Here is a 25,896-nt window from a genome sequence, read left to right as displayed (position 1 = left end):
AAGGGAGAGGGAGTGTTGGCTGCTGACCTGCGGGTGGCCAGCCGCTTCTGATACTCTGCTAGCCTTGGGCTCCTGGCCCTCTTGCTTGAAAGTTGCCCTCAGCCCCTGCAGACAGATGCTCTGGAGCTTGACTGCTCCTTTACTGGACTTCCCTGCCTTCCTCTGCCCCGGGAGTCTCTGTCATCTTCACTTTCCTTTACTTGCCAGGCTTCTTCCCTGTGGCTGCTCCCTGGTCCCAAGTTTCCAGAGTGTTTACCTGCTTCCTGGTGTGTCCAAACTATCCGGCTGAATTTAAGTTTTGTTTCTGAAAAACCCAAGTCTGCAAAATCACATTAAGAACTGATAGAGTTCTTTCATTTAAATTCTTCCTAAACAAAACAATCCTGCCTTGCTGTTAGGGGTGCTGTCAGCTTAAATGTGTAAATGTCCTTCACCTTTCTTGATTTTTAAGGTTTGTTTTCAGAAAAACAGGAATTGCAACTGGAGGGCAAAATGCACACTTCAGCAACACATACAGCTTCACATTTACTCCTACACTGGCTGTAGAGAATACTCTGTTCTCCAATGTCTATAAACAGGGCCTGGTTCATAGTTCTAATTAATTAACTTTATTAACTTGGAGCTGAAAGGAGGTGGCAACTTAAGGAAATAAAAAGCAATAGACCTTGCCTGACTAGTTCCATATAACTGCTTTTTAACTGAAAGTAAAAGAACAGTCACTTACTTATTACATGTAATAAAGCAAAATAGATGCTTAGACAGACTGCACAGCACAGGCTATTCCCAGCTTATCCACAGAATATGTTTTCAAAAAAAGAGACAAAAGAAAGCATTTTTTTTCATTTAGTGCAAGTAGCAAGTTTATTTTCTTTGATATAGAGTTAACAGAGCAATGATGCCCAAATGAGGTAATATTACATTTGCATAGGAAAACTTCCCTTGACACACTAATTTAGATCTTTGTTAAAGTTATTGATTGTCAGATCAGAGAAACTGCAATTCCAAGTTTATTCATAAAATAAAAAAAATGTTGTTACTTTGGAGATTTCAAAATGGCAATTTTATCTCAGAGTCATAATTACAAGGGGAAAAATACTGTCTTAGCTAAGACCAAGAGTTTCGGCAGCAGTGCAATACTGTTTATATTCACGTCACACAAAAGCACATGCATTTGGCAAAGAGAGTGCATACATTCTTATTGTATCTTTTTTCGTTACGTGCTCTATTGCTTTATGGTCCCCTAGAGGGTCTACTTAACACGAATTCAACAATGATGATAATGAGGTCACCAGTCATTTCCTTACATATATAGCCCTAATGTATTCAATTACATGTTTTTGATGTTGTGCTGGTAGTATATAGATCCCAATTAGGGAGAAACCTGGGCCTATATAAACAATATATATGGAATATACATGGATATGTAAAGACTTGAGGTTGATGACCTGACATCCGTTAATGGGTTAAAAATAGTAAAGTAAAAATTCCAGTGGCTTAGAAAGATGGTATTTTCTTTAGGACACACTGCTGAACACATGGCCACCTACCTGCTCTCTAAAGCAATATGTATAATTTAACCACCAAATATAGAACAGAGGAATACCAGGAGACAAAAAAAAAGCATTAAAGCCCATTACAATCTTGAATAAACCAAAACCTCCAGTACACAGAAAAAGCATTGCAATCATATATTTAGCTTTATTTTTCTAATATATGTCATAATTTAAAACTATATAAAGTCACTTACATAAAAGCAATTTTTTCAAGTGTTATAGTTTAGAGCATGGCTTTATATTTGGCTTAATCATTTTTTTTAAAACCAGTTTAACTTATAAAGCTCGTAATCTCGCCAGCAGGGCTTCAACTTCGGGAACTGATTCATTTTTAGAAAAAGAGCCAAGAAGTTCTGTTTCCTTTTTTCTGTTGCTTTCTACATTACAGGCTTCCTTCTTCTCAACTGCCTTGATCCTCCCGGTAGACGTATGAGTGTCTAGATTATAATTAAGCTCCTTGGCGACTGGAGTCCTTGTTGAGTTGCAATTGATATTGTAGTGTGAACGTGACCCTTCTGTCAACTGCACTTTCTGATTTTCTACAGTAAGGAAAAAAGAAACATAAAACTTATCACCATGAAAACCAAGGACTGTGCACATTATAAAACACATTTAAAGTAATTATTCTCAATAAATAAGTAGTCTTCTTACATAGACTAAACAAAGAAACAGTCAACAGAGTAAGACAGGTTTAAAGTAATCACACAGGGTTTTAAGAATAAACTAAAATATAACAGCCAACCATTTCATTAGCACTAATGCCCATTTCCTTCTTCCTTTATGCTTGACATGCCTGTCACGTGGTTATTATCAGGGCCTGGTCCCATATTTCTTTCAGGTCTCTGTTCAGACACTACCTAAAAAGAGAGGCCTTCTCTAGCCACCCATCTAAAATAGCATTTGCCCTTTGCAATGCTCTATCCTTCCCTATCATGTTTTCCTTCACAGGACTCATGATGGTTGGACACATCATATATTTGCTCACTTGTCCATTGTCTGTCTTACTAGAATGTGTGCTCCAAGACAGTAGGGACATTATTTTAACTACTGCTGTAACTTTAGGGCCTAAAATGGCCCTGGTGCAAAGTAGGTCCTCAATAAATATATTTGTTGGATAAATAATTTCCACACTCTGTGACACAAGATAAACATTAGCTTGAATAATAATGAGATTAATTTCCTTTTTGAATGAAATCAAGAAGAAAAGTTTCTATTAAGAATTTAAGGGTCAGGTGTGGTGGCTCACGCCTGTAATCCCAGCATTTTGGGAGGCTGAGATGGGTGGATCACGAGGTCAGGAGATCGAGACCATCTTGGCTAACACAATGAAACCCCATCTCTACTAAAACTACAAAAAAAATTATCCGGGCATGGTGGCAGGCACCTATAGTCCCAGCTACTCAGGAGGCTGAGACAGGAGACTGGCATGAACCCGGGAGGTGGAGCTCACAGTGAGCCGAGATCGCACCACTGCACTCCAGCCTGGGCGACAGAGTGAGACTCCATCTAAAAAAAAAGAATTTAAAAAGTCGATTATTTTCCTTTAAAGAAATAATGAACTTGGCTAGGCACAGTGGCTCACACCTGTAATCCCAGCACTTTGGGAGGCTGAGGCGGGTGGATCACCTTTAGGTCAGGAGTTCGAGACCAGCCTGAGCAACATAGAGAAACCCCATCTCTACTACAAATACAAAATTAGCTGGGCGTGGTGGCGCATGCCTGTAATACCAGCTACTTGAGAGGATGAGGCAGGAGTATCACTTGAACCTGGGAGGCAGAGGTTGCAGTGAGCCGAGATCGTGCCATTGCACTCCAGCCTGGGCAACAAGGTTGAAACTCCGTCTCAAAAAAAAAAAAAAAAAAAAAAAAAAAAAAGAAATCATGAACTTGGCAAGCAAACAATTAAAACTTCCTAGCAAACCCAAATGTTATATGTAATTGTCAAGTATATACACATCTATACATACATGCATGTACATATATACATACACACATACATCCTTTTATTGGTGATGATAATGGTGACTTATAAAAAACAGACAACCTCAATATTCATGTAACCTTGAACGGGGCTTGAAAATGGCTTCAACAAACCTGACATGACATTTAAAGTTTTTTGGTTATTCTCTGAGAGATGTTCCATTGTCCCAATAGTAATGACTTTGGAGCACAAGCAGTCACTCATGACAGTGTGTTTTATGGGAGTGCTGAAAATTCCAACTGAAAACAGCTTGTACATTAAAAGGTGGCTGCTGAAGATATTTACTGCACTGTCATTTCCTGACCAGGGGCTTCCAGTGATGGATGAGGATTTTACACACTTTCTTGGACATTCTCAACAAATTTTAGAAGTATGATCACCTTTTAGCTGCTGGAAGAAAATAAATACACTTTTTCTTTCACCTTCTATATCAGGTGGGCAATTGTTACTCAAAAATCAAAATCTAATAGAGCAGTGATTTTCTCTTAAAGGATTGTATGCTTTGTAGCTTATAATGTACATATTGTGTTTGCTGGAAAGAGCACAGTAGATGTGGTATTCCTGCAGTTCCTATGACCACATCCTTTTCTTTTCTAGCACCCACACTTCTGTCCCAAAGAATGCTTGAAACCTGCCTTTGTAGCTAAATGTAGAATGTTAGCCAGCTTACTGCTCCTTCCCCAAAATGTTCTTATCTTTGCTTATTTGATTTCTTGCAAACCACTCCACCATGATGGTATCTCCAACAAACCAGTTTATTCTGCTATTGGACAACTCTAGTTAAATGTCTAATGGCAAAGAAGAGATTAAATTAGCCAAAATACGGGTCTGGAATATGAAATGTGTATGTGTGTATGTGCGCATGCATGTATGCACTCCAAGAAAGTAGGGACATTGTTTTAAATATTGCTATAGCTTTAGTGCCTACAATGTCGCTGGCGCACAGTAGGTGCTCAATAAATATGTGTTGGGTAAAGAATTATTTCCACAATCTATGACACAAGATAAGCATTAGTTTGAATAGTAATGCCATTAATTTCTTTCTTGAATGAAAGCAAGAAGGAAAGTTTCTAATCAGAATTCTTAAAGTCAGTGGTTTTCCTTCAGAGAAATACCGAACTTGGTAGGCAAATTATTACAACTTTATATATATATATATATACACGCACACACACACACACAAACACACATACACACAAAACTCATACACACATACCATCTTATGAATAGTCTGTATTTATATAGTACTTTTATGTATAAAGCATTTGTTGCACTTCAAACATTAACACCCTCAGCATATAGATTGAGGGGTAAAAGCGAAAGGAGGTTAAGTAATTTGCTTAGACCTAGTTACTGACTACATCAGTGGTTGACGCCAAATGCTGTCTCTAGAGATACTGAGGCTGTCTTCAAGAAATTTGAAAACCTTTTTGCCAAAGGAAAGTGCTAAGTAATTCAAAGCTAAGTTTCATAATAATGGTGTCCTGTACTTATACTTCAAAATGCCTTCTGACACACTGAATTCTCGCAACAGTTTTGTAAAGCAGATAGTACACCCATGTAAACTACCTTAACACAGTATGTCCAAGGTCACACACATCCTCCATTTCTTTCCTGGTCTCACTTAGATTCATGACTATGAACTTCGAAAGCATGACCTTTAACCCACTACAATTCCCTAGTCCATTCACTCTTCCATTCTCCTGGACAACTATTTCACACCTTCCCCACTCTTCCAAACTTCCAACATGTCCTCCCTCTTTCTCATTTAACTCATTCATAGAGGCGATCAGAAGGAGCCCCTGCACGTGTCTCACCTCTTCCCCAACACCTATTATCTGCCTACTGCACACACATACATCTGCCCCTCCTATTAGGATGAATCAACCTTCCAAGCTCCCCTCTGAGGACAGCCCTCAAGGTGAGTGATGGATGTGATTTTTGCTTGTCTATTCAAGGACATCCCTCTGGCTGCTTTGCCCTCTCTCTGCTGCATTGTAAAGGTTTCCTTCTCCAGGTGCTCATTCCCCTCAGCAGAGAAGCTCTAATAATAATAAATTTAGGAGGTGGGGGGAATCTCTATTTGTCTCCACATCCTGCTCCAGCTATCTAAATTCTTGGCTCCCTTTATAGCAAAATACCTTGAAAGAATTGCCCATACTTACTCTCTCAATTTCTCTCTCCCTATTTTTCTCTTGAACCCACTCCAATCATGCTTTTGACCCTTTACTCTTCTCAAACAGTTCTTGTCAAGGTCGCTAATGAACTGCATGCTGCCAAAAACAAGGACTGTATATCTATTTGAATGTCTTAGTACTCCTTGATCTATACCAGATCCAAGGATGAAATGCCTAGCATTGCCTGGGTTTTTCTTTTAGTGTTTGTTCTTTGAACTTCTTTGGAGACTTAGGTAAATAATAATGGATGGGCCAAGGCAGGCAAAACCATTTCTATCCTTCTGAGAAAACTCAAAAGAGCTGTGGGCTTGCTTTAGGGACAAAATGATAAGAGAAAAACTATGATGGTATTTGTCTCCTCTGTGGTTTCAGGTGAGGAATCTTTCATGAGAAGCAACAGACAAAACAGTGTAAAAAGGAGAGGCCATTCCTAAGACCACTGAAGAAATAAAAAAGAAAAGTGCACAAGAGTTTTTTAAAGGATGTTTATAGCTTTGTTAGAAATTCCTAGATAACAACTCTTCACTCTCAGCCCTCACATTAGCTCTCAGCACCCCAACAGCCCCCATTCTGGTCCTCACCTTCTTTTTGGTTTGTCTCCAGCCATGGGAGACCAAAACTGTAGAACTGAGCAAGTCAGATCTTAAACTGCAAAGCAGGTAAATGAAGCTGGACAGAAGATTGCCTATCCCACTATAATTAGAGATAGTGCAGGAAGAGGAAGTGCTCAAGTTGGAAGTTCCTTTTTTTTAAGCCTGGCTTTGTTGCCAGGCTGGGGATAAGCTATCTACCCACCTCAGCCTCACAAAGTGCTGGGATTACAGGTGTGAGTCACTGTGCCCGCTGACCCCAGAAGTTCACTCTTATACAGAAATCTTATTATAATGTTGTGTCAAGGCCAGGTGTCTTCTGTTATTACCATTATTTTAGAAGTTTGTTAATGGTGGCTTTGTGTGGGCTGGAGACCTAAATTCCATGCAAAAACATGCACTATTTCTAAATGGTTGATGTGCAAACAACAGAGTGATCCCACAACCCTGTAAGTTGGAGAAAAATCTATACTCAATCTAGGTGCTCAGAGGCATAAATAAATTGTAATTTGAGGCAGGTGGGCCCATTCTTCTCATATGAAGTTAGTTACAAATGCAAGATGATACCTAGGACATATGGACTCAATGAAAGGTAAGGCTGGGGTATCAATAAAAAGACAAGCATTTCTTTTTCTCAACTCAAATCTTCACCATACACACTTTTAAATGGAAACTAAAAATATTAAGGCAAAGTGGGATGATTAATTCTTCAAGGTGAGGAGTTTGTTTTATTATTTTACAAATTGAATCCTAGGCCTTTTTTTTTTTTTCTGTTTAAGATACTACAATTGATCTCTATGTACAATATATCTAGGACTACTGCCAATATTCAGGGCCACTGTTGATTGTAGTACTGATAGGCAAAGAACCAGCTGCTATTCTTAGTACCAATTCACTATGAAAATGCAATCCACACATCTTGTATTTGTGTTTCTGTGGAAATAAACACGATGAGAATACATGCTATTTTCCTTTAAGATAGGAATACTTACTCATTTCAATGTAATTCTTCACAGGATTCTTACTATAAGAATTAAATCTAGAGACCCACCACAGCTTTTTCTTTGAAACCGAACTAAAAGTTGAACGTTGTTGGAGAGTTGAATGCCTCTTAAATACTGATACCCACTGGACTTAAAAATGAGAATAAAGGCCTTAAGCTATATCTAGTGTTGGGTCCCACATGACCTTTGGCAGAGCGTAGATTTGGATGACAAAGAAAGCTTAAAAAAACTCAATCATCCTGTGCTAACATTTCCATTGTTTCTAGAGAAACACAAAAGACGCAGGAAACTAGGAAAGTTGCTGACAAAAAAATTATATATATATATATATATGAATATATGCAACTTGGCATCTAAATGAGGAAATATTTCAACCAATAGTTTTTATGCTTCTTGAGCTAAGAAGGTAAGGCTAACTAAGGCCCTGGCAGACGGCCCTTGGGGAAGACTTCTCTGCTGCAGGAAATATCAGTTATGGTTCAGAAAGAGGCATTATTCCTTTTAAGTCAGTATTGATCCCCCCTCACATTGTGGTTCTAATGGGCACTGGCTTCTTAGGAGTGCCAACTCTCAGATGAAAAATAAAATTGAGCTCCTGTCTTTTGTGGTCAATGGTGAGTCTGTGGCAGCTTTGACAGGAGGAAGAATGTAGAACTCTGGTGTCTATAAATTGACTGCATCTATTCAGTGTTCCTGAAATTTGGTCTCTCCTCACAATTCTTTACCTTTTGCTTCGAACTATTACTTTGACCTACTAAGTAGCGTTTTTGTTTCACCCCAGCAATGGCTTTACTTTGGTGAAGGAAAAAGAATCACCCATAAATACAATTTTAAAGCACCACTGGGTCTACATGATAGTACAGTGTGTGACAAATATATGTTTTTAATCTATGCAGTAACGGAAGTTAGTGGTGGCCGCCAGCAGCCCATATCCCTGTGGTTTTCCTTACCGTTGATTTGCTGATGCTATAAATAATTGTCTTTCCTTGCTTTCATTTTGCTGTTTATCTTATGTATTGAAAATATATAAAAATAATTCAAAGAGCAAAAGGTCATTTTGCATATAGTTAAAATCTTTTAGGGGTGCCAGAAACTCTTATTAAAACCAATTAAGTAAAAACAACTAAACAAAACAATACTCTCCCTATCTAAACACAGTAGGCAAAGCAAAAGATAATGGTATCTTTGAATAGAGGAGACAATTGATGAAGAACTTTCTTTGCAAAAACTCATATGTAAACTTCTATTCATTCTCGTTCTGTATCACTATCCTTTAAATAAAATTCAAAGACAGCACTGCCATTTCACAGTTTCCTATGCTGAGTTTTTCTAATTGAGTGTAGGGCTAGAAGGAAGTTCAAGATGACACAGGCTCTGTGCACATGACACCCAGGATAGGTTCAGCCTTTTAAGAGAACAGTAAAATAAACTCTTCTGTTTGACTGCTTATCTTCCTGATTTGTAATATGCTACCTGAGTTGGACACTTTTCTCCGTATCTGCTTTCTTCTTTTTCATCTCTCCCCTCAATTCTTAGCAATTCTAATTTGGCTTTCCTCCATACCTCTCTATTGAAATTGCTTCTTACAATATTACCCAAAGCATCAAAATTCCTAAACTCTATTGCATTTACTCATGCCTCTTTTTCCTCTTACATTTGCAATGTTTTGGAATGTGTGTAATAAAGAATTCAGCTGGTCTTTGTCCCAGTCCCTGGGAAGTGGCCTCTAAAGCCTTGGAATTTTTTAATCATGTTGGGCCCCTGAGACGTATAGTTTGAAACCCTAAACTGATAGTTTTTGCTAATGAGGTAACTCATGGTGGGCCCCTAGTTTATAGTAATGAATGACTCAGGATGGGGGTTACCCAAGTCAGAAAGACCAATCATGTGATTAGAGGGTTGGGGTTTTGAGCCAAATGATTATCAGCCTGATTTCTGAGCAGGAGACGGGTATGGGAGCTTGAGCTCGATCATGTGGGTGATGATTCAACTAATTGTGCCTAAGTAACAAAGCCTCAGTGCAAACTCAAGACACTGATATTCAGGTGAGTTTTTTGGTTGGTAATCCTCTGTGCATGCTTACACATCAATGTGCAGGGAGGGTGATGCGTCTCTGAAGACAATAGGGGCTTCATGTGTCTCTCCTTTGGCTACTTCTGATTTGTATTCTTTTGCTATAATAAAGCTGTAACAGTAAGTATAGTACTTCCCTGAATTCTGTCATTCTAGCAAATTATTGAATTTGAGAGGGTAGTAGGAAGCACTGAATTTGTAGTCAAGTGATCAAAAGTGAGGGTAACCTAGGGACCCTCAAATTTGCAACTGGTACTGAAGTAAAGGCAATCTTTTAGAGGACTGTTACCTGTGAAATCTGGCTTAACTTCATGTAGCTGGTGTTAGAAGTCAATGTAGATGTTATTTGTGACTTTGAACATTATTATGGAATAATATAGATATGATCACATTATCTTTATATATGGTTATTCTATAGTTTGCAAACACTTTCCCTGTATATCCACTTACGTGATTCTTATAACAGTCCTGTGAGATAGGTAATATGGGTATATTTACCTTGTTTGACATAAAATTGAGAAAGCAGAGATAACTTTCAGGCAGAGCCAGAGATAAAACTAAGTCCTCAGACTTCTGGTTAATGTGCTCTATCATGATATGGCCCTTGACCGTGCTTGCTCTTCTACTTTTTGATGATTCATTTTAAATCTTTTATGGTAATTTGTTCTACCTTCCCAACCTCTACCAAACAATCATAACTCTCAATGTGGCCATTTCTCACAGTTACATCCTTGGCCCACTTTTCTGCCCTTTCTACCTTCTCTCCATCAAGATCTCACAGCTTCAGTCCTTTCCTCTAGGAAGAAGACTCACATCTGCATTTCCAGCCCTGACAACAGAGCTCCAATACTGTATCCACCGTGGCCTCCCTAAACATTCCTACATATGCCCCACTACTACTTCAAATAACACATTCTCAAACCACGCTTTCACGCTCTTCACACTAACAGGCTGAAACCAACCACAGCGTCTGTTTATCAGTCATGCTCTCTGTTATTGACAGCTGTCTCAGACTACTATACACTTGTGGTCACCTGGAGGTGGCTTGGCAGATATTAAATAAATATTTCTAAAGTATGTAGTGGCTTGTCAGCTAATAGATGCTGGGTCGGAAGTAATTTCGTCAGTTGATCTGGTGGTTCATGAGGGAGACGGCAGAGAAATAATACAGGGGTATGGTTTGACAGTATACTTATTAAACACTTATGACATACCTGATAAACCTTTTACATGCTATCGTTTTTTGTTTTGTTTTTAGAGACAGGGTCTGGCTCTGTCACTTGCTCAGGCTGGAGTGCAGTGGTGCCATGATGCCTCATTGTAGCCTTGAACTCGTGGGCTCAAGGTGTCCTCCTGTCTTGGCCTTCGGAGTAGCTAGGAATATAGGCAAGCATCACCATGTCTGGCTAACTTAAAAATTTTAAAAATCGAGACAGGGTCTTGCTATGTTCACCTAGAACTCCTAGTCCCAAGTGATTCTCCTGCCTCAGTTTCCCAAAGTGCTGGAATTACAGGTGTGAGCCACTGTGCCTAGCCTGTACATGCTATTTTAAAACTTTTACAACAATCCCAAAGTGCAGGTATCAACAAGCCCATTTTATAGATAAGGAAATTGAGGTTTAGAGAAGTCCATGAACTGCCAAGGCCACATAGGCTTTGCTATTTGCCTCTGGCAAATTCAGTCCAGATCGTTGGCCCTCTTGGTTTCGGGGACACATGATTAGGCCATGGCAAATAGACATGCTGTGAAATGGAAAGAACACTTCCCCAGGACGAAGAGGCTGGGGAGAGGTTGATTCCAAGTGCTAATAACTTGGGAGCTGTATTAGAAACTAACTAGCTAACTATTTTAAAATGCTTTAGGACTAGAACATATTTCTGAAGCCATTTCTAAGTCTCATCACATAGTGTGCTTTTAAGTATATTCCTTTATTTCTTACACTTCTTCAACATTTATTAGACATTTTGAATGTACAGGTATTTCTTCTGAATAACTTATGCTATTCCTGTTTCATTTCATTTTGATTCACAGAATCATGTAATGTAGAATCAAATGGAAAGACCCCTTGTTACTTGGTGGGACCACCTAGCCAATGCTTGAATTACATTTAGTTAGCATCCTATCAAGTGGCTCTCCAGCCTCAGTTTGAAGACCTCGAGTCATTGCCTCACAATCTCATCAGGCAATATATTCTACCTTTGGTCAGCTCTAATAATTACATGTTTTACCTTAGATTTATCCAGTGTTTGTTTCTCTGAAATCTTAGTCACTGGCTCTGTTGATTTTTTCCATTAGAGCTGTATTAAATCCAATTCCTCTTCCACCCACTAGCCCATCAAATATTTGAAGACAGATATTATATTTTCTCAATCTTTTCTTCTCTAAGCCAAACAGGTATAGTTTCTTCAACTGTTCCTTCAGTGATCATGAGTTGAAATTATGGTTAAGTCAGTTTATTAGTTAATTTAATGAGGGTTTAGCCCACCATCCTACGTGCGAAGTTTTTGAAACATTTAAGATCCTGTCATTTCTATAATGAACATGCAAAACAATATTGCTTAGTAGTTCAAAATTCTGGGGAAAAGCTGAAGCCAATTAGGGTGGCCAGTACTGTAAAACAATATGATTATATGTTCATAGACTCTTAAAAAATTTCCATGTAGACTTAATACTTCAGGTTGATTCTTGGTATGCATTTAATAAGAATCTGCTTAAAATAATGTTTTTATTCATTAGAAAATTCAATCCTGGGATACATTTGTGTTTATAACCATTTTATAATAAAATAATTTTATGTATGACTATATACATAGAAATGTTCCTTTACGGCTGGGCATGGTGGCTCATGCCTGTAATTCTAGCACTTTGGGAGGCCAAGGCGGGCGGATCACCTGAGGTCAGGAGTTCGAGACCAGCCTTAACATGGAGAAACCGTGTCTCTACTAAAAATATAAGATTAGCTGGGCATGGTAGCGCATGCCTGTAATCCCAGCTACTCGGGTGGCTGAGGCAGGAGAATTGCTTGAACCTGGGAGGTGGAGATTGCAGTGAACCGAGATAGTGCCATTGCACTCCAGCCTGGGCAACAAGAGCGAAACTCCGCCTCAAAAAAAAAAAAAAGAAATATTCCTTTACTTCTGTCTGGCCTATTACTACATATATACTACATTAGCCATGTCTAAACATAGAAATATGTTCAAGTAGTAAGAAATCTAATTCATATCCATCTAACTGTGACCTAACTTGCTAGAACGTAAGTTCCATGAAGGCAGGTATCTTTGTTTTATTCACTGGTGTATTCCCAAGCCCTAGCATAGTGCCTGCCTCATAACAAGGGCTTGATAATTCATTTCTTGAGTGACTAAACCTAAGTATGGCATGATTTTATCATTTTGTTTCACTTAATGTTTTAAACTAAACCTTAAAAAAGAAAAAAAGAAACACTTTAGGGTAATACTACCCAGATACAGCTGATGACATATCATTTTTGGTTTATTGTACATTTTTTATGCTTTTGGGTCCCTTGAGGACTCAACATTGAGTCTAGAACAGAACTGTCCAATAGAAATTTAATGAGAATGACAAAAATGGGCTATACGTGCAAGGTAAAAATGTCTAGAAGCCACATTAAACATTGAAAAAAAAATCAGGTGAAATTAGTTTTAATAATGTGTTGTATTTAACCCAATGTCAAATATTCTCACTTTGACATAGATATAGCAAAAATATATTAATGATATCTTTGGCATTTTTTTGTACTAAGTCTTCAAAATCAAATGTGTATTTCATACTTACAGCAGATCTCTATTCAGACCAGCCACATTTCAGGAGCTTAAGAGCCACACCTGGGCCAGGCACGGTGGCTCAGGCCTGTAATCCCAGCACTTTGGGAGGCCGAGGAGGGTGGAACATGAGGTCAGGAGATCGAGACCATCCTGGCTAACATGGTGAAACCCCGTCTCTACTGAAAAAAAAAACACACAAAAAATTAGCCGGGTGTGGTGGCTAGCACCTGTAGTCCCAGCTACTTGGGAGGCTGAGGCAGGAGAATGGCGTGAACCCGGGAGGTAGAGCTTGTAGTGAGCTGAGATCACGCCACTGCACTCCAGCCTGGGTGACAGAGCGAGACTCCATCTCAAAAAAAAAAAAAAAAAAAAAAAAAAAAAAGAGAGAGAGAAAAAAAAAAAAAAAGGAGCCACACCTGGCTATTGTCTACCATATTGGACAGCACAGATCTAGAACCTGGAGTTTTTCACAGTGCTATTACCCATACATTATTTTGAGTTGAATATGTATATATTGTAAACAATCAAGTGAAAATGAATTGTTCCAATATTTAGCACTTTATTGTGATTTTGTTTCATATAAAGAGGAAGGAGCAGTTATACATTTCTAGGTAATTTTGATTTAGGTAGCTTCTGTGAATGGCCAAATTGGACAAAGGCTGAAGATTAAAAATATACTCACAAAATTTGAATGCTAATAATGACAAGCCTACTGTTGCTACCGTCTATGTTTTGGCATCTGTTTATCCAGCCATCTAGGCATGGGGAGACTGGGTTACCGTTCAGAGACTCTTCTACTTTTACTTACTAGTTCTGTACATGTTTTAGTAAATAAATGAAAATTAGGAGGATCTAACTTATTAAATCTAATTCTCCTTCCTTTCAAAATGAGATTGACCTTTATTCCATGCTATTCTCCTATTCATATTGGATCAAGACCTATGTGGGGGTTAGGTTCAAGTGTTGCCACTATGAGAAACTGATGGACTGGCCTCTTTTTATTGTTCTATTCATAGCACAGCAGCATTATCTTGTACTAGATTGATGGTACCAAGCTTCATTATGAAATGTGAAATGATTTCTGAGATTTTAGTTTCATGTATTTCTAGAAAATGAGTGAAAAAGAGAAATCTGGCATGAGTCATAGACATTACCCTAAAGAGAGTACTCAGGCTAGTACACTACTGCCTCCTACTGTCAGTTTGAGGAAAGTGAGAGAGCCCTACTCATCCTTATTTCTATTTACAGATTTACAGACAAGTGGCCTTCTTCCTTCAAAGGACAATTTTGTGCAGATAACCTAGGAAGAAATATTGATGTTCTCTGAATTTCTCTGAATTCTTCCCTGCTTAGACTGCTAGATCTGTGAAAAAACATCCAGCAAACACCGTGAGCATGGATTTTTTCCCATTCCAAAAAAGAAATTGGTTTTAAAGGTAATTCAGAAAACATCTGTTCGTTTAAATTCTATTTCACATTATTTTGTTGTTAAATTTTTCATTTTTCTCTTCTTCCCACTTCCCCTACAGGACCTCACATCACATCTCTAAGAAAAGACAAGAGAAACAAAATCTGTATTATTTTAAATCTTTCAGAAGCCTCCTCCTAAATAAAATATTAAAAGTATGACATGAGTTAATATAGTAGGAAACATAACAATTCATTAAATACAGAGAAACATTTAAAAGCTGTAAGTTATCTAAAATATGAAGGGAGTACATGACTACATGACAACTTAGGATAAATAGAAACTACTTATTTCTATAACTAGCATATTTGGATCAATGATTTAGGTGCTGATTGTAGAGTCTCCTGAACTCAAATGGCAGGTTCAATTCTGATGGTTTTTGCCGAGTCGAAGAATATGAACCTTTATTTTAAAGGTGAGATTTTTGATCGGCAAAATAAGTCAGTCAAAGAGGACCTTTCTCAGAAGCTGCTCCCTTTTAATGAGGAAAATAGTAAAAGGAATAGGTCAATGTCACTTCAGTTATTTTTTTACAAATAAAACACCACGCTTGATTCCTATGAAATCCCAGGTTGCACTGAGGTCTCTGTAAAATTGGTTTCAGTAAACAACTCATTTTTAACACAACATTAGCAGAGCTTGTGCTTTCTGAGACTGTGGACACACAGTCAGATTGGGCCACACAATCCCCCTCTTCCCGTTTACTGCCGTAGATTCTTGCCTCAGGCTTCTCTTGTCCACAGGGACTGTTTCCTCAAAGACCTGCTTCCAGTCTGCCTTCTCGGGGTTTTGGGCTTTGGAGCACCTCCTGTCTCTATGGTAACACAAAACACAAAGACTAGAAATGTACGATACAGAGGGCAGAAAAGAAAGAAATTAGAGTACAGTACCCTCGGTAAGCTAAAGAAGGTGCTAACGGCAGGTAAATGGACAAGGAGGACAAGATACAGTAACTGTTAGTTGTTCCATTTCACATACATCCTCTTAAACGAGCTACAAGTGTTAGCATAGAAGCCTTAAAGTATGTGGAACTTTATAATCCATATGGTATTTGAAATTTAAAAAAATATTGGAGACCCATATTGGCCATAAATACTTGGCAATTCATTAAGTTACTGAGAGAAATTAGAATTCTCAGTGGAGACACAATGCAAAAAAAGAATAAATTACATCAAGTATTACGGTATGGTTTATGTTAAAGACAAATATGTTACTATCGCATGGCAGAATGTTTTTTTTATTTTTCAAATCTAAATACAAATTTTCCAACTTTTTTTCAATTTGGGGCATCATAGTAAATGTAGCATCTATAAGTTCAATCGTTCAAAATAATCAGGTTTATGTCCTCAAATTGTTGGTCAATTCCGTTTGGTTTCTTGGTCATAAGCAGCACCCTGAACTCAGAAGGGTTGTCTCAAAAACATGGTGGAGTATATGAGGAACAGTAATGCTGTAAATTTAAAACCCCAAATATTTAAGAAACACACACCTACCCATTAGGAAAGATATATTATTCATATAGATATCTAATAAAAACATACATTGTCATACATAGGTATCCTATCAGGATTTTAAAAATATTTCATGCAAGCCTATGACATGTTGTTGAATATCAACATTGAGAGCTTATTATGAACTTTACAATATCTATTAAAAAAATGCTGTAGAGATTGCTTGGCTGCTGGGCCTCAGGGCAGGATCTGCTGACACATTGCAAGCATTTAAATTCATAGATTAACGAAGTTGGTTTTGACCTCTGTTCCTTGAGGTAGTACCCCAACAATTAGACCAGCAGAACTTCAGGGACACTAATCGTACACTTACTTGTAGAACTCTGTTATTAGGATCTAAGAAGACTTATTTCCTTAGTCTTTTTTTTTTTTTTTTTTTTTAAAACTCAATCAATGAAAATGCAGCTATAAGCTATAGCCACTAGAGGTCAGACAGCTACACCCGTCACCAATCATTAAATTTGATGAGGCATTGGAGTACCCTGCGTAACTTTTGTTGACTTAAAAAATATAGAACACAGTACACTCATTTAAAACTATTATGGTATAATAATAATAATATGTTTACTAATTATTCTATTTCTAAAGGTCTTAGATTTTGCAATGGTACTACTTTTCTCTATTGGCTTTCATTTTATTTGGAAGAGGAAGGAAAATATCGCAATAATGGAATCTAGAAACCTTCGCAATTAATGGAATCTCATGATATGAAAAGACCGCTCTCTGGAGTAGAACACGGAAGCAATGTGCTCTGTAGTTTTACCAAACCCATTTGGTAGTACAACTCTTACGAACTTTCCAATCTGAATAATTTTATTTATCTAATCTAATCTCTTGCCTATTTTCTCCTGGTATATACAAACCTTATTGTACACAGTTATAGCTTTACTTATTAAAGATTATTATAATGGGGGGGTGTTACTCCTTATCTTTCCAATGAGGTTTATTATGTGACATATCACAAATACTTTGTTAAAAAAAATAAAATGCTGGGCTCAGTGGCTCATGCCTGTAATCCCAACCCTTTCTTTGGGAGGCAGAGATGTAGGATTGCTTGAGCCCAGGACTTGAAGATCAGCCTGGGCAACATAGTAAGACTCCATCTCTACAAAAAATTAAGAGAAATAATTAGCCAGGGCATGGTGGCACACACCTGTAGTCTTAGCTACTTGGAAGGCTGAGGTGGGAGGATCACTCAAGTCTGGGAGGTTGAGGCTGCAGTGAGCCATGACTGCACCATTGCACTCCAGTCTGGGCAACAGAGTGAGAGCCTCTCTCAAAAACAAAGATTTAAAAAATAGTAAAATTTTCCACTATAACACAATCCACAAATAAGAAACTCAAATTTAGTTATAATAAAATTATGTTCACTTTCTCACCAACTTATTAATAAAATAACTGTTTTAAGTTTTTTTTTCCCCCCCATTTCAGGCTGTTTTACAAGACTCATTATAACAACAATACTAGTATGTTACAGCACTTATTAAGTGCCAGGTTTGCACAAGCTGCTTTACAAAAATCATCATATAGCCTAAGAAAGTTTAATTTTTATACTCTCCAATTCACAATGAGGAAGGAGGCTTTGTGGGATTAAGAAACCTGTCCTAGTTAAGAGGCAAGTTAGGGTGGAGCTCTGATTCAAGCTCAAGTAATCCAATTCAGCTCCTGGCTCCAAACTATAGCACTTTAATAACATTTTAAAACTATAAATGCTGTAAAAGAAGCAGGAAGTATTTATATATCAGTACAACAAACCAAAAGAAACTATGAGACACTTCATTTTTACTGATACTGCTTCAGAGAAATATCCTAAAAATCTAGTTAGCTCTCTAAAGAGAACCAGGAATATTAATTTCCAGGTTTTCTGCTTATATGGTACAGAGTACTGTCCATACTTACCTTTGCTGTATATCTACTTACAAAAGCAGCAAAATCTATGGCCCAGGTTCACTAGTACATTAGAAAATATTAGAATGTAGTTATTTTGATGTTATTATACATAAATCCTCACATTTTAACAGATACTACCCAATTTGTACGAAGGGTCCAGAGTCATAAAATTATTTTCCAGTTGTTTTGTTTTTTAACAAAAATGAGCTAACCACAAAAATCTGGCTCTATTATTTATTTAATAATTATTTATTGACAGGGTCTTGTCTGTCGCCCAGGTTGGGGTGCAGTGGCACCATTGTAGCCTCAAAATCCTGGGCTCAAGTGATCCTCCTCCCTCACCCTCCTGAGTAGCTGGGATTACAGGTGTGAGCCTCCATGCCTGGCTTCAATCTATTTTAAAGGTTCAAGTTTTAGCATATAGTTTTCTCTCACTAGCAATCTATGCTTTAGGACACTATTCTTCTATTAGAAAATAGTATAATTTCTTAAAATGCCTTTAAATTTTTTAGCTGTACTTATGCAGCAAACTCTATATAAAATACTGCATTAAACTTTGTATATAACACTGCATAAACACTCTATATAATAGGGAATACCCTATTCCCTAGTCTGAATCATTGTCTATAATAATCTTTGATCCCTGAAATCTCAATCAAATATGACCTCCTGATTTTCCAAAACATAGAGATGCCAACTTGTATTGTATTTCTCTCCGTTTTGTGTCCTAGTTAGCCTGGTGTTGTATTTTGTGCCTCTGCCACATACTCAAGTCTAGTGATAAAACTATAAACTATTCAAAGTAGAGTCTATGTACTTCCCATTCTTTATGTTAAAAGCAGTACTTTAATGCAGATGTGTCATATTTCATCATAAGATCCTACATTCAAGAGGACAATGTTTCATAATTATTTGGTGTACTGCAAGACACAAGATAAAGAATATGCTTTCTTTCATTTAGTCAAAAGTATGAACAGTGGGCCACGCTGCTTTACATTTCAGGAATATAGCAGAGAATAAACAGACACAGTCCCTGCCTTCAGGAAGCCTACAATCTAACCACATTCATATAGCTATATTGACAGAGAGATTTGCTTATTACCTTCCCTATGTAACAAGTAGAAACAGTAAGAACAGCTTGGATTGTGTTGAGTAGTGAGTCAAACCTCTCATTTTTTTTCAAAGCAGTATTGAATCTGGAATCTGTTACGACTTTTAGCAAAATTAGGGTCCATTTTGTCTTAAATACTAAATACAAACATTTAAGTCCTGTGGTTGTGTTAGATTCCAAAAGAAAATACACAGTGCTGGGGGTGGGGTATCATCTGTAGCAGTAGATGATGAATGCAGGGAACATAAGCAATGTGAAGGTACTAGACACTAATTAGAGGAAATCTTCTAATCCAAACTAACGAACTAGGATATTTAGAGGACTCACTGAAAGACAAGAGGCAGGAAATAAAAAGGAAGCTACATAGAAATGCAGGCATGAAGTGATCAAATCTGGAAGAGTTTATAAAGGGTGCATTGGGCAGAATTTGAAGAGCAACATATGAAAAAGGAAATGGATTTCTAATCAGAAGTCTGAGTTTGAGACACGTCTGTCCCAGATGTCAATAAAAATGGCGGCTTCCTCTAACGTTCTTTCACTGAGGTTAACCTCTTTTTACTCTCCTTGTTGTCAATGCTATACTAAAGAGGGAGAATAAAATGAACTCATCATTCCACCTGGGCCTCTCCTAAGAGATTAGTATTCCAGTTTCCCATTCTCTTCACAGTCAGTCTGAAAGTAGGTCTTAATCCAAATGGTGATGATGGTAATGCTACCACTTACATAATGTGCCTGTGTGTGTGCCAGACATGAGGAGGAACTTGAATAACATTTCTCCTGTTAATTCTGACATACCCAGTGAAGTTGTTAATATTCCCATCCTGCAGGGGGGAAAAAAAAAAAAACAAGGCCAAGGGGCCAGCTGTTGCCTGTGAGACTCTGACAACGTTCTTGGTTTGCTGCTGTGGCTTTCTTCTGGGCCTTCTGAAAAGAACTCTGAATATCTCAGGCAAATTAAAAACCCATTTGTGGGAAGCAAGGTTGGGAAGCATCTGTTGTTTCCACAGATTTGGAGCTTTCTGCCTGAGCTTTCTGCCACGGAAAAACCTTTTTGTTTATCAAGCTGTACGCTTATTGATTTGTTTGTTCTATGGATTCACATGAAAGAGAACCAAAACAATTTTCCCCGGCTCATCTGGTTAGCTGCAAACTGTACATTTGTGACAGCTTAGATCAGAGGGTGTTGTATTATGGGGTTAGTTTATATATAAAAGGAAAAATTGCAAAGGTTTCTTCTTGGCTCCATCATTTACTTTTTATATCCTGGAACAATGCTCTTCATCTCTTTAGATTTCAGCACGTTTCTTTGTTTACTGGGGATGATTAAACAAGCTAAACCTACAAAGGATTTTATGACAAAACAACATATGCAAAAGCTCTTTGAAAAGTACAGATCATCATACTCATCACAGGTCTTGAAAGTGGCTGGGTTTGGGCCTCTTTTCTGATGGTTACAGCAGATAGATTAGTAACAGACACTAACTAAAGATAGATAACTCTGGGTTAAAATAGTCATAGAAGCTTTGGGAATAATTGATCAACATATGTCTTTCAATGTTGTATAAATAAAGAACTTTCATATCTAAGACTTTCAATGTAATCTATCTCATCAGCAAACTGGTTTATGCTTACACGTAGTATCGTTAAATTCATGGTTACAATGATAAATCCTATGATGTGGATTTATGTGCTAATTTGCTGGGGATAAGGTGGGTGGATATCCAAATTCAGAATAATATATCCTATAAGAATGGCAGCTGTAATACATATGAATTACAGCTCTTTGTCATTAAAATAACCTGACAGCTTTCTCTTGCAGCATGGTAACAGCAATACACTTAATATCAAGTTTGAGGATTTCAGGGCACCTAGAGTTATCAAGGTAAGAAAGAATTTATGGAAAGCTTATTGGGGAGTGTAGGGGTGAAGGGTAGGAAGGAGATTTTCTTAGAGTCAGAGAAACATTTCACATTTTCTTAAATATTGGTGCTTTTTAAACTGACTTTCTTCTACCCTTACCTTCAAATATCTTGAAATATACCTTCAAATATATTGAAATATCTGTGACGTTTGTTCTGAGTAGTAACGAATACATTATGCTCATGAATAAATGAGAATGAGAAACAGACTAAGAAGAACAATTGATACCTCTTATTTAATTACACTGAAGACCTCTTGTTCTTGTATTCTTGCCTTTTCCAAGTTCTTGCTGGCTATTAAATATAGGTCTCAAAGAAGCAGGTATGTGGACACATTAGCCCACAGAGCATCCACTGAAACCTCCTTTGAGGTGGTTATTGCTTATCTCCATTTACCAACAAAAACATTGGGCCCAGAAGTTAAGTGGATCACTTTAGTGACAGAGCAAGGAAAAGACAGAACCAGAATGAAAACCTGAAAGTCTCAGTTTCAAGGGGTACTCTGTCATCTTCTAGATCACGGATTCGTTGTTCTGTTGAAAGGGTGGACTCTCTTGTAATACAAAGAGATGGTAAATAGAGATGGAAAAGTGGTATCACTGTTGGTTGTGTGGGAAAAAAATAATATACTGGAGCTGCAGGAGATCTAAGCAGCTACAGGCTTAAAGATTTTGTAGTATCAGTTTGAGTAAGAAAAAATAAAGTAGTAACAGTTTGAGTAAGAAAAAATAAAATTCTATTGATCACAAATTTTGTTTTTATGTGGAAGATATGTGGGGACTGCTAGAATTATTTTGAAATTCCTGTGTTTCTCTTTTATTTGGTTTTAATCTGAGATCAACTAAAATCTATAGTCCAAGTTAACATTGCAGTAGTTAAAAGTTGGCAATCCCCAAACTAAATGTGCCACTGCATGTGACTCTGTGTATCTAGACTCAGCTTCATCAGTCACAAAATACTTTGTGATCTCTAAGATCCTTTTTGATTTGAAAGGTATTTGATTCTATAAGCACATAAAATGACATTGAAAATAATGTTATAAATATTTGTTAGTGGAATCTGCTATAGGAGAAAGAAGTAGATAAATCCCAGAAAATGTGGCTCTCAGTCATTCATCTCTTTTTCTGAAACAAAGGGAACTGGAAGAATTCTAACTTCAGATAATATGATTACAGGCTAGTTCTAAGCTGTAAATTTGCCAGTTACTACAGGCCTTATTTAGTACCTTAGAGATGTCACGTACACCTTTTATCTCATACTGTAAGAATAAAATCACAAAGGATATCTATTCACATCAATGTTCTACTCAAAAGAGGAAAAAAATTCAGCTCACAGGTGGCTGTCAGGCAAGAGTACTCAGAGGTTCGAAAAGAACAAATAAGAAAGCACTTTGGGCTCTTCAGGAAAAAAAGTACTGCTCTTTAATAAACTCAAGGATCTTTTCCCATTGAGATAATGTATAAAATATGTTCACTGACAAAACAAGGTATTCATTTTAACATACTTATGTTTTATACACATTTACTTTGTTGTAGCAAATATAATCTCTGAGTTATTTCGGGGTAGAGGTATAGAAAGTTTTGCCGGAGAATAGGTAGCCTTTTGCCTGGCTTGTGTCAGAGGTTTATCAATTTACACAACCAGGGTAAGCACATTCTAAAGCAGACCCTATCATCACACATCCTCAGGCAAAACCATGTGCACCAAAGCATTATAGAAATAGCCTTCTGAAGTAAAACAGAGCACTAGGACAACAATGAAAAACACTGCAAAGACCAGAACCTTTCATGATCTTTGACAAATCATGGTATATAAAACAGTAACGACTTCACAGCCATGGAGGTGCTGGGGGTTCATGTAAAAGCACCATCCATTTCTCTTTGTCTGCTCTTAGTTGAGCTTCCCTGTAAAGACTGAGTCTAGACCAAGAGGCAATATTAAAAACAAAAGGTTAGAGATCATCATGGGACATTAATTATGCAAAAGAAGGCAAACTGAATTTAATCAGAAGCAGTAGACTTGGTGCAGGAAGAATTTTCTCTTTTTGACAGAAGCAGTTAGGAAAACATTTATGGTAATACCACAGCATCTGCTGATTACAGTCAAAGCTGCAGGACACCAACGTTAAATCACTGAGCCATCCTGACAGCTCCTGGGTACTCCAGTCACATCCAACAGCAATTTACAGTGAAATTCATCCAAGTCTAAAAATCAGCCAACATGCCTCAACCAGAGCAAAATAACTTAGTGTGGACTTTTAAAAAACAATTATAAGAGGGAATTATAGCTGATAAAACTTTTGATGGAGTATAAGTATTTGTCTCCAACAAATACAGTTTTAAAGAAAACATACCCATTTTTAGATCTATGAATATGCTTTGTGATCAGTCAGATTTTGGAATTTATGGGAAGAAAGGATTTTATGAGGCTAAGAATACAGGAAGTAGAGTTTTAACCCATTTGACAAGAAGTCAGGACAAATCTGACACCCCCTCTTAGTGTCTTAAAATGATGTATCGAAAAAACTCAGAGAATGTTAGGATAAATTTTAAACAATTATAACTTGGTTGCTAAGCAAATATAGATAAAAAGTTCAGAGAGACAATGAACCACAATGTAGTGTAACATAAGGATGATTATTCTATGAACTGCCCATAGAAGTACAGGCAGGACAACCACATGCCATTATTACCCACTGGGAATTGCTGAGATGGTAATTAAAATAATGAAATCCTATAGATATTAACAACTAAAACTTTCATACTTAGGTGTTTCAGAGGGTTTTCTTGTGGTCAAAAACATATTGGTGTTTAAATTTAAATCTTTGAACAACACAAGAACCCAGAGAACAAAAGATTGCACTGAAGCCTTCAGAGATTAGCATTCACAAAAGTAAATGTCTCATATTTTATCCAAAATCAACACCAAAGATTTTCTTCCCCCAGTTGCTTTGGGAGTTCAGCTAAATATTATTCATAACATGAGAGATTAAAAGAAGAAGGAAACAAAACTTTAAAATGGCTATTTTGAAGGAAGTCGTTGAAATTGTGGTCAGAAGGGATGGTTCTATTGTTGTCTTTTTCTCAGCTTGATAAACTGCTTCAAAATATGTTGGTCAAACTAATCACTAGCACAATATTCATCTGCAGTTTTAAAACCTGAATTTCTTTATTCTTTTCCCAAACACGTTAAAAATGTCTCTAGACTTCTATTTATAGATATGACCTATTGATGGTAAAAGTGCACCTGAATAATCAAAACCACTGACAAAAAAAAAAATGATAACTGAAAAGGTCAAAAAGTGGATCAATTGAACATTTCAACCTCACAAATAAGTCCAAACATAAATGAATAATGAATCCATAAATGTTTATTGAGCACCTATATGCACAAGACACAGAGCCAGGAACCACTAAGAAGTTTAAGGGACCAGGGACAAAAGAGGAGCTTATGTTGACTCATTTTTAGTGTCATTCAAGTGTCAAATGAATTGTGCACACAATAAATACAACAGAATTTTGGTGGCATGAGGTCCACCTAGAGATAGTTTAAGTGATACCATGCTTCATAAGGGCAGGGTCCCATTTCAGTTTGGAAGTAACAATGGGATTAGATACATCAGAAACAACTTGCAGGGAACTTTACCTAAAGGAAAAATCTATTAAAAATGCTACCAAGTACCCATTCAGTGGATGGTTAGGATTCAAGACAGGCCACGTTCATGCAGATGAATATATGAAGACAATGGAAAAAACATAACATGGGTTACCTAATACTAACATTTTTAGTATCAAATTATGTTGGAAATTTCACATAGAAGATGTTTATGCAATAGAGTTTCACCAAAAAGCAATCAACTACATAGACTTAGACTGGGTTTCATCTTTATTATGTGCTAGTCAACCCCCAGGCACAGAAAGAAAGCAATGATTGAGGGAGAGATAACTGTGAATCTCTTGTTATAGAAAGTTAAAGATTACAATAATTTAGCACCTTCTTTCTTCTGCTGCAGGAAAGTCTCTTGAAAGGCCACAAGATTTCTGAGGAAGCTTAAATACAGGGCAGAAAGTAAAGAAGGCCTGGACTACCTGGGGAGAGAGGCATTCTAATCAGTCAGAGAGAAGAGTTTGAGCCTCAAGTATTTTGTATGGAGTACGGCGGCCTCCTGCTGTCCACACCCTGTCTCTTTCTTCACCCACACAAGAGGAAGGAAGGAATGAGCTAGGAAAATGGGAAGTGCAGGTGGTATGATAAAACAGATGAAGGATTGAAAATGCATTGCACTAAAATAAAAAACAAACAGAGTCATCATCAGCAAACAGATGGCTCCTAATAGAGAATAAAATTTGATTAGACAGTTTGCTGGAGTATATATCTGCTGCACCAGAATCAAGGAGAAATTTTTAGGCAAATCATGAAGGAAAACTTTCTTCTTCATGGAAGAAAGCAAAAATCTGAGTAAGAAATGAGAAGATTGCTATTCTGCAGGTTTGGATGGAGATATTATTTGACGGAAGTTGGTTTCCATGCTGATTTTGATGGCAGACGTCGGAGAACAAATTGGTTTTAGGGTGGAAAGATTCGGCAGATGCTGGGGGACAAGTTGGTTTTAGGGTGGAGAGATTTGGCAGAGTAAGAAAAAAACTGTATTAAGCAGTGTGTGTGTGTGTGTATGCTATGCAAGTGATGCTTTAAGTAAGCTGATCACAGAAGAGAAAACTGAAGAAATTCAGACCATATAATTATGACCCTTCCAGGACATTTTTTTATGCCATAAAAGTTGCTACTCTATCCAAATAATGTTAAATACAGATATCCAGATTAAAAGAACTG

The 25,896-nt window shown here is 37.3% G+C and overlaps 1 protein-coding gene across 1 annotated transcript in view; it reads right to left on the bottom strand.

The window, feature by feature from the left end:
- Positions 1–832: 832 nt before the first annotated feature.
- DIAPH3 (diaphanous related formin 3) overlaps positions 833–25,896 on the bottom strand; it is a 522,774-nt gene continuing 497,710 nt past the window's right edge. Inside the window, 1 exon segment of the mRNA XM_017892515.1 lies at positions 833–2,092. Within this exon segment, the coding sequence (XP_017748004.1) occupies positions 1,830–2,092 (263 nt within the window). The 3' untranslated portion in view covers positions 833–1,829.

Source organism: Rhinopithecus bieti, unplaced genomic scaffold (assembly GCF_001698545.2).
Source record: "Rhinopithecus bieti isolate Rb0 unplaced genomic scaffold, ASM169854v2 scaffold_21155, whole genome shotgun sequence".
Classification (NCBI taxonomy): domain Eukaryota; kingdom Metazoa; phylum Chordata; class Mammalia; order Primates; family Cercopithecidae; genus Rhinopithecus; species Rhinopithecus bieti.
Note: the sequence above shows the minus strand (reverse complement) of the source record. Positions and strands in the feature narration are given on the sequence as shown.